The sequence below is a fragment of the Pollicipes pollicipes genome, unplaced genomic scaffold, assembly GCF_011947565.3.
Source record: "Pollicipes pollicipes isolate AB1234 unplaced genomic scaffold, Ppol_2.1 Scaffold_4219;HRSCAF=4965_pilon_pilon_pilon, whole genome shotgun sequence".
NCBI classification, from domain to species: Eukaryota; Metazoa; Arthropoda; class Thecostraca; order Pollicipedomorpha; family Pollicipedidae; genus Pollicipes; species Pollicipes pollicipes.
In genome coordinates, this window is record NW_023596448.1 from 3,736,884 (window position 1) to 3,746,957 (window position 10,074).

The 10,074-nt window shown below is 46.9% G+C and overlaps 1 protein-coding gene across 2 annotated transcripts; it reads left to right on the forward strand.

The window, feature by feature from the left end:
* Positions 1-1,262: 1,262 nt before the first annotated feature.
* Positions 1,263-9,732, forward strand: LOC119095751 (cuticle protein CP14.6-like). 2 transcript variants are annotated; one of them, XM_037218606.1, is made up of 3 exons: positions 1,263-1,281; positions 1,742-1,927; positions 9,123-9,732. In XM_037218606.1, the coding sequence occupies exons 1-3, from the start codon at positions 1,273-1,275 to the stop codon at positions 9,441-9,443; spliced, it is 516 nt and encodes a 171-aa protein (XP_037074501.1). In that variant the 5' UTR covers positions 1,263-1,272; the 3' UTR covers positions 9,444-9,732. The 2 variants fall into 2 exon arrangements, with proteins under 2 accessions (XP_037074501.1, XP_037074500.1); XM_037218605.1 differs by lacking the exon at positions 9,123-9,732 and adding an exon at positions 2,398-2,897.
* The last annotated feature ends 342 nt before the right edge of the window (positions 9,733-10,074 follow it).

The following is a 10,074-nucleotide window of genomic DNA, read 5'->3' on the forward strand; positions in this document are numbered from 1 at the left end:
TTGCATAACTGGGTGGCTTTGTCAGCCACTTGGACGACACGTCCTCGTGTTTCGACGTGCAGGTGGTACTATTACACCAAACAGTCTTCATAGGCCACTGACCTGAATTGGCCAATAGTCCTCACCTTTAAACACATTCATACCAGACGTTTAATTCGTGGTTTTATGCCCGCCTTAGGGAACCGGGTGATGTGACAACCAGCGATACAGTGCCAGCGACCCCGTCCAGATCTTGATTTCTTGGCAAGCCAGCAGCAACAGCGAGATACAAGTGATCGCTGACCTGATAGGAGCGCGGATCTTGACCGAGGTGGTCCTCGTGAATGCCGCCTTCAATCGCATAGGATATCGTATGGTGTTTTTTCATGTCTGTCTGGCAATAGACAGTCCATAAAATCCTGAGATAGCGAAGGGTGGCGTGAAATCACAGCATTCCACGTGATGTGGAAGTTGTAGGTTAGTGACGAAGCCATTGCGTGCTGGTATGAACAACTGCATTCTAAGCGCAAGGCTCATGTTGGTGCATTTGGAGCAGGTGAGAGCACACTAAATACACGACTAAAGCATGGCTTCAATGGCGCGTTCAATTTCCAATAAGGAAATTAAGGTCTATCAGAGGTGTTATCCTCCTAAATATATATTTTTAACCACTCCAGGAATGTATTCCACACATTCCGTATATCGATACCCTATACATTCTATACATTAATAAGATATATTTTATGCATTCCGGGCTACGCAAATCGAATATTAACTTGGAAATGTTTAATCCACAAGGCTAACGCAGAGAAAACCGCATCATTGTTTATGCCTCCTTTCCATCGTCCAACGCCTTACTTCTACGTAATACACATGAAAGAAGGGGAAGACATTGAGCAGCTCTCACATGAGACCTATACAACAATACAAACTGCGTGATAGTTTTTCCGTCGCGCTAGAAAATAGTTTTGGCGCCATGTGCAAGCCCATCCATTCAATATTTGTCTTCGGGAGCGAAGTGCTCTTCAAGAGTCTAGGCTTCACTGCTTCATAGGACTAACAGCCATTTCATTTCGTTTCCGACAGGTCAGGTCAACTCCCCTCCCCAGTGCGGACCATCGCCAGGTCAAAGCTGACCTCCCTGCAGCCCATCGGTCCAACCACTGATACCAGAGCCCGGGTCGGCCGGACGGCGCGTGGACGAAGGCCACGGCGCCGAGCCGCAGGCTACAGACGAGAGCGATATAAGCCGACAGGTGGCCACCACAGACCAGCACTCTTCGACGCACAACCATGCAGATGGTAAGTACGCTGGCGCCTCAGACAGGCGGGCGCTCCTGCAGGGAGCGCTATGGCGAGGACCTTAGCGATGTTCAGATGCTATTAGGTCCATACAGTGTGTACATGCACCTTTCTTGTGACTTGCTCCACATAGCTGCTGCTTCGTGGAAAATGTGTGAAGTGCGTATTGCGCAGAATGTGCTTTATGTATTGTTTGTAACGCAATCTGAGTGGACTGTTTGTCGCTGCAGCTGGTGTGAATTTACATGGAAGTTGAGGCTTATGTTTTGTATAAGGCGTCAGTGACAGGTTTTAGGCAGTTCGTGAGTTCCCAGGGTTGAAAACACGTGCTTTGAAATGTCAGTTCGCTGTTTGTGTTCGGAAGAGGAAAAGAATGTCATTTTTGTCTTGCTCAACACGGCCAATGTTTTCAGTTTGTTGTCAGCAAACTCTTCCTTAATGCATTATCTCACCTTTCCAGTTCGTATTCGCCCTTCTGGTGGCCGCTGCTGCGGCCGCTCCGCAGTTCAGTGATTTCAACCAGGACTTCAACAACCAACAGTTTGTCAGCAGTGGCCAGCCGGAAGTGCGGATCCTTAGTCAGAAGTCCGATCAAGATCAAGTGGGGAACTACGAGTACAGCTACGAACAGGACAACGGACAGCGGGTGAGAAAGATGTGTGATGATAACATTAGCACACAATTTATTCAACAGTTGAAAATGGACATCTTGCATGGATCAGTGCTACCAGCAACCATGCTTTATCGTGCGTCTTTAACCGCCTATCCTTCTGTGGACCAATTGCAGACGAAGGTATCAGTTTGGGCTCTTCGCCAAAACTGGTAACCAAACTGTCAACTATAAACTGCTATAGTTACTGCCAAACTAGGATGGCCCCTCTCTGCCATCCTGGTGTTCAAGTGTAAAACACGTCATGTACTGGGCTACGGTGATGCTAGACCCGAACATCCTTCGACAATTGCTTCTCGCACCCTAACGCTCGTGGTCCTGCATTTGCAAAATTAAGGATTGTGACCGAATGGTACAATGAAGAGTATCAAGGCATTGACGTGTGGTCACGGTGTCAGCAGAGTTTCCTGTACAGTGTGGTGTAACGCATTGATCGCTTCTTCCAGATGCAAGAGGTGGGACGAGTGCAGCCAGGACCCGAGCCAGAGACCGGCAGTATCTCCATGGAGGGCAGCTACGAGTTTGTCGGCAACGACGGCAACACGTACCAGGTCAGCTACGTGGCCAACGAGAACGGCTTCCAGCCTCGGGGCGCCCACCTGCCGCAGGCTCCAGCTCAGATCCCCGAGTACGAGCAGCTGAGGCGGGACTACCCGCAGCTGTTCTGGGCCGAGAACGGAGGAGCCGGCATCATTCTCAATGACCAGCAGCAGTTCAACCAGCAACAGTTCGACCAGCAGCAGGGGCAACAGTTCTTCTTTAATTGATTTACCTGGCAAGTTCAGCTGAAGACCAGAAGAATGTCAAGCAAGCGTACTGTTGACTTGAACAGAATGTGGCCCGGCGCGCGGCTTGTGGCGATGAAGCAGAAACATCATGCGTGCGTCGCGTTAGCGTGTGCCCAGACGTCATGAGAAGCCGCATTTTAGTCGCGTTACGCTGGTGTAGCAATATGTGATGCGTTGAAGTCGCATTGGTTACCTGTACATATAGTGTTCCGATCAGTCCAATGGACGTGGTGCCCTCACTCAAATGTGATACGTCTCGTTGAAATGCAAGCTATGTCATGCAGGTCTGCATATTGTGCAGCAATGAAATCTGTAAAAACGAGAGTATCTTCCTAGATACGACTCTCACGTCATGCAGTCTCCTGAAAACTCTACACAATGCGTTGAAATGCTAACATCATACGCACGTCCCCTTACAGATACATTATGTATATTATATATATATATATCTATATATATATATATATATATATGCGCGTTATAGAAGGAAATGAAAAAAGGCTATGAGTGAGTTGCTGGACAAGAAAACATGTAAATCTTAAATAGCATTAATTGCACCAAACCATGCATATATACAGAGGTTGTCATCCACGAAATAAAAATGGCCTGAGTGCTCCATAAAGAGCTGAGCTTCACCATATTTGTAGCCAGGGAAAGGAAAGTTAGATCTTAAATGTGCAGCTTGTTGATTGTTATACTTAAGTGGACTTTACCTACCATAAGCTTTGGGGGACTTGTTAGTGTACCTCCTTCCTGTCAGTCGATAGGCTTATTATGCCCAACACCAAACACAGAATGGTTCAATAATTTATTTTTACTGATGTCACTGAAAAGGTGGGTGTGGCACATAAACCTTGCCGCATATTGTGAAAACTTCATATTGATACTACATGTTTCCGGTATCCATACTGTACAAAAGGGTTTCCCAAATCATGCATTACTTGCGTGCATCAACACACCATGTAAGCACACCCGATGTTTTCATGGGACACCAATTCAATCTATCTAGTGGGAATTGTCTTTTGAATCAACCAACCAGCCCACCTGTCCCTTGAAACACCCCCCCCCCCCCCCCCTCCCCTTGCGTAAGATTATGTTTGACTCAGGTGCTACCGCAACGAAATATTGTCAAATCTTGCCGATTTTTAGTGTCTTTCAAACATAAAATAACGAAATGCCACGGCAATGCTGTCGTCGTACTGCGGGCTGACGTTGATATTCCACTGTGAGGTGCGAGTTGCAATAAACGGAACAACTTCACACGATGAAATTGCAAGAGTATAGGATCTTAGCATCTTCGGTCACATGCCCCATTTACAACCATACACAGTACAAATATCGTTGGACATACACCTGTGTAAAATTGACAGATGACAGATGACTGACAATGCCGCATGTCGTAATGGCGCATGTGACGGCAAACCGCGCACTTCTGATAAGAACGAAAGCAAGTACAACGATGATAATGACTTAATTAGTTTTTAGATAGCGATGTCTGCCACGTTCTGATCCTTCTCGACGGCAAAATTATTCAAAGTTATAATAATGAACTGAATTACTTGTATTATTCATTTTATACGCAGACCTGATGCGGGAACTCAGCTTGATGGTAGAATGACGTCATATCAAGTTTATATATTGAGTTAACACCTTCATTGAACGTTCAGCTTCTTTTACGCTGCGTAGGCAGCGCAGAAAGGACAAGAAGCATCTAAAACTGAACTCAAATGACCATAAACGATGGGATACCCACAAATCGCCCAGATACTGTCTACCCACACGGCAGTTCCGGAAAAGATCCAGGCCTCCAAAACACCTTCTTGTCTTGCAGTCTTGTCATGCGGTGTGATCTCACCGCACACAACATTTTATGAAAAAGGACAATAGAATCTCCAATAACGAGATTGTTTCAGCCTCTTCTCATGATGGGCAAGTTTATTACGACTCCGTTCGGGACCCCTCACGTTATCAACATTAACACATCTTCCTTTGAAAAAGCTGCTGGTGCTGAACGCAGCCAATACTGGGCAGTAGATATAGCTAAGCTGAGGTTGAAGGTTGTGCACTTTGTGAGATGGTGTTCAACTGACGATAAAGTAATCCGCCCCTCCTGCCTCACCCACCGTTTCATCCTGGCCTCTCGTAACGCCTCGTCTCGCCAGGAGGTCAACATACGGTCGCCAGCCATGAGTCGGATCAGTGCCGTTCTTCGGGAGCCCCTCCGGACCCGTTAAAAAAGCCTTAATCAAGGAACCCTTTGCAAGGTAAGCCTGTATTCTGGAGCTTTCCCAAATAGACGCATCATTGCCCCCTTACTCATCCCTCCCCCTGATCACGCAGCTTTGACAATGGTCATTGCTAGCCAATACCGCTATAGTTAAATGAAACAGAAGTGATAGTGAAGTTATGAAATAGCACTCTAAAAAACGCAGCCGGTAGATATGCAAACACAACGCCATTGTTCTGTTCACACGCATTCGAATTCTGCTTCGTTGAAAGCAAATTTATTCACAGAGATTGCTTCACTGAATATGGATTATTGACATTTTAACACGCCTATCAAAACATACAAGTGCAGCGTGTTATTCCAAAAACAGAATTAGTTTTGATATCAGTCTTGCAATTTTGCTCAGTCCCGTTCACATAAAGACACAAAGACATGGAGATATCTGGCGAGCAAAGAGCCACAAGGACCCATCAAGGTTGGCCTACATCAGTTCCGCACACATCCTCGAAACAAAGTTTACAACCTAACCTGCATAAATCTAGCTATAAATGAGATACTTAGACCAACAGATCTTGTCCGAATAGTTGTTAATGTTGCGGGAGAGCAACTTTACACGACTTCGTGTGACGGCCTGTTTCAATGAATTATCTCTTTTTCACTAAGCGACATCTGCGTCTTTATAATTCTACTTCTACCTTTTGCCAAATGAAACTGGTTTCCTCTATGTCTCGGTCTAATTTTCATTGTTCCATGAACATCTACCTTCTCTATACCTTTCATAATTTGAGCAAGTCTGTTAGATCCCCTCTAAATCTAAGATATTTCAGCAAATACAGCTCCAAGTTTCTGAGCCTCTCCTTATATTCTAGTCGCCAACAACATTTACCATCCCCATTCCTTTTGCTGTACTACTCCCAGTCTTCTGACATATTTTTGGGGGCATGGGGACCAAGCCGGTACACAACACTCTAGGTGCGGTCTGACATAACTAAGTGCAATATTTTGAAAACATTCCTAGCCTTGTAATGGATATTCCTGTCAATACGTCCGTGCACCTGAGGTGCCTTGCTCCTAGCAGCCCCGCGTTGCAGTTCACACTTCAAATCCGTAGAAATAACGACCCCTAAGCCGCTTTCTGGTAATTGGTGGTTATGAGAAAAATGACTAACTCCATGGAAGGTGCGATAACTCAAGCATGTATGGAACTTGTTCCTACGTACTAAGACTGTCAGACACAGTAATAACTCGCAGTGAAAACATGATCACGGTCCCTTGAGGCCAGCACCCTCCTTTCAGCCCCCTGCCCCCTCCCCTCCCCCCCCCCCCCCCCCCCACTGGCCAGTGTTGACACTAACCGTATTTAACCAGCCTAGAAAACCATCATTAAGCTAGCTCCCTGCCGCCTTTCTTATATGAAAGTTGGGGACCACCTTCATATATGATGCGCTTGCTTGTATGCTGATATTATGCAACGCTCATGGCAGCATTGGCCTAAATTTCAAGCGTCTAGGGCATGCCAGTTACTGACGTAGATAGTTTTTATCGACGGAATGTCCGACCAAAACGTGGTTGAACATGGCATTTGTTCAACGCTGCTCTTTTTAAGAGCCTTCTGACATGTGATTTTCTTATTTCTTTGCTCACCGTTTCAGGGACTTTCGCCCTGGCACACACGTGGCGTTTTGATTTGACCGTGGTCACTCTTTTATACTGGTCTTTCGGTTTGAAGTGTTCGTAGCCCATGATCAAGCGGGTTGCATAACTGGGTGGCTTTGTCAGCCACTTGGACGACACGTACTCGTGTTTCGACATGCAGGTGGTACTACTACACCAAACAGTCTTCATAGGCCACTGACCTCAATTGGGCAGTAGTCCTCACCTTTAAACACATTCACACCAGACGTTTAATTCGTGGTTTTATGCCCGCCTTAGGGAACCGGGTGCTGTGATAACCAGCGATCCAGTGCCAGCGCTCCCACCCAGATCTTGGTTTCGTGGCAAGCCAGCAGCAACAGCGAGTTACGAGTGATCGCTGACCCGATAGGAGCGCGGATCTTGTCCAAAGTGGTCCCCGTGAATGCCGCCTTCAATCGCATAGGATATCGGATGATGATTTTTACGTCTGTCTGGCAATCTATAGTCCATATAATACTGAGTTTTCGAGGGGTTGCGTGAAATCACAGCATGCCACGTGATATGGAAGTTGTAGGATGGTGACGAAGCCATTCCGTGCTGGGATGAACAATTGAATTATCAGCGCAACGCTCATGTTGGTACATTTGGAGCAGGTGAGAGTACGATAAATACACGACTAAAGCTTGGCTTTTATGGTACGTTGAATTTGCAATCAGGAAATTAAGGTCTATAAGGGGTGTTAGCCTTCTAAAATGTATTTTCAACAATTCTACCAATGTAGTCTATACATTCCCTACATTAATATTCTATACATTCTATACATTAATAAGATATATTCTATACACTCCAGGCTACGCAAATCGAATATTAACATGGAAAATGTTTAATGCAGAATCCTAATGCAGAGAAAACTGCATCACTGTTTGCGCCTTTTTACCATCGTCTAATGCCTTGCTTTTACGTAATACACATGCAAGAAGGGGAAGACATTGAGCAGCTCTCACATGAGACCTATACAACAATACAAACTGCGTGATAGTTTTTCCGTCGCGCTAGAAAATAGTTTTGGCGCCATGTGCAAGCCCATCCATTCAACATTTGTCTTCGGGAGCAAAGTGCCTTTCAACAGTCTGCGTTTCACTGCTTCATAGGACTAACTGCCATTTCATTTCGTTTCCGACAGGTCAGGTCAACTTCCCTCCCCAGTGCGGACCATCGCCAGGTCACAGCTGACCTCCCTGCAGCCCATCGGTCCAACCACTGATACCGGAGCCCGGGTCGGCCGGACGGCGCGTGGACGAAGGCCACGGCGCCGAGCCGCAGGCTACAGACGAGAGCGATATAAGCCGACAGGTGCCCACCGCAGACCAGCACTCTTCGACGCACAACCATGCAGATGGTAAGTACGCTCTCGCCTCGGACAGGGGGCCCTCTTGGAGGGAGCGCTATGGCGAGGACCTTAGCGATGGTCGGATGCTGTTAGGTCCATGAAGTGTGTACATGCACCTTTTTTGCGACTTGCTTCACATAGCTGCTGCTTCGCGGGGAATGTGTGGAGGGCGTATTGCGCAGAATGTGCTATATGTATTGTTGGCAACGCAATATGTGTGGACTGTTTGTCGCCCACAGCTGGTGTGAACTTACATAGAAGTTGACGCTTATGTTTTGTATAGGGCGTCAGTGACAGATTTTAGGCAGTTCGCGAGTTCCTAGGGTTGAAAACACGTGTTTTGAAATGTCATTTCGCTGTTCGTGTTCGGAAGAAGAAAAGAATATCATTTTGTCTTGCTCAACTTGGCCAATGTTTTCAGTTTGCTGTCAGCAAACTTTTGCTTAATGCATTATATCACCTTTCCAGTTCGTATTCGCCCTTCTGGTGGCCGCTGCTGCGGCCGCTCCGCAGTTCAATGATTTCAACCAGGACTTCAACGGCCAACAATTTGTCAGCAGTGGCCAGCCGGAAGTGCGGATCCTTAGTCAGAAGTCCGATCAAGATCAAGTCGGCAACTACGAATACAGCTACGAACAGGACAACGGACAGCGGGTGAGGAGGATGTGTGATGACAACATAAGCACACAATGTATTCAACAATTGAAAAAGATACATTGCATGCATCAGTGCTACCGGTAAACATACTTTATCTTGCATCTTTAACACCCCGTCCCTCTGTGGACCAATGGCAGACGAAGGTACCAGTTTGGGCTCTTCGCCAAAACTAGTAACCAAACTGCCAACTATAAACTGCCATAGTTACTGCCAAACTAGGATGGCACCTCTCTACCACTCTAGTGTTCAAGTATAAAGCATTTCATGAACTGTGCTACGGTGACGCTAGACCACAACATCGTCCGACAATTGCTTCTCGCACCCTAACGCTCTTGGTCCTGCATTTGAGAAAAAAAAATCAGGAACGTGGCCGAATGGTACAATGAAGAGTATCAAGGCATTGACGTGTATTCACGGAGTCATCAGCAGAGGTTCCTGTACAGTATGATGTAACGCGTTGGTGGCTTCTTCCAGATGCAAGAGGTGGGGCGAGTGCAGCCAGGACCCGAGCCAGAGACCGGCAGTATCTCCATGGAGGGCAGCTACGAGTTTGTCGGCGACGACGGCAACACCTACCAGGTCAGCTACGTGGCCAACGAGAACGGCTTCCAGCCTCAGGGCGCCCACCTGCCGCAGGCTCCAGCTCAGATCCCCGAGTACGAGCAGCTGAGGCGGGACTACCCGCAGCTGTTCTGGGCCGAGAACGGAGGAGCCGGCGTCATTCTCAACAACCAACAGCAGTTCAACCAGCAACAGTTCGACCAGCAGCAGGGGCAACAGCTCTTCTTTAATTAATTCACCTGGCAAAGTCAACTGAAGACCAGAAGAATGTCAAGCAAGCGTACTGTCGACTTGAAAGGCATGTGGCCCGGTGCGCGGCTTGTGGCGATGAAGCATGAACATCATGCGTGTGTCGCGTTAGCGTGTGTCCAGACGTCATGAAAAGCCGCATTTTAGTCGCGTTACGCTGGTGTAGCAATATGTGATGCGTTCATCCGCATTGGTGACCCGTACAAATAGTGTTCCCATCAGTCCAATGGACGCGGTGCCCTCACTAAAATGTGCTATGTCTCGTTGAAATACAAGCTATGCCATGCAGGTCTACATATTGTGCAGCGATGAAATCTTAAAAACGAGGACAGCTTCCTTGATACGCTCGTATGTCATACAGTCTCCCCAATGCTCTACATATACGTTAAAAAGCGAACGTCACATGCACGTCCCTTATGGGGGCGTGATATATGTGTGAGGAAATCAGAAAAGCTTTTGCGTTGACGTGCTGGCCAGAAACCATGTGAACCTTAAATAGCATTAATTACACAAGCCTTGCGTATATATAGAGGTTGTCTCCCACAAAATATATATGGCCTGAGCTGTCCTCTTCACCATATTTGCAGCCAGAAAAATGGAAGCCAGATCTTAAATG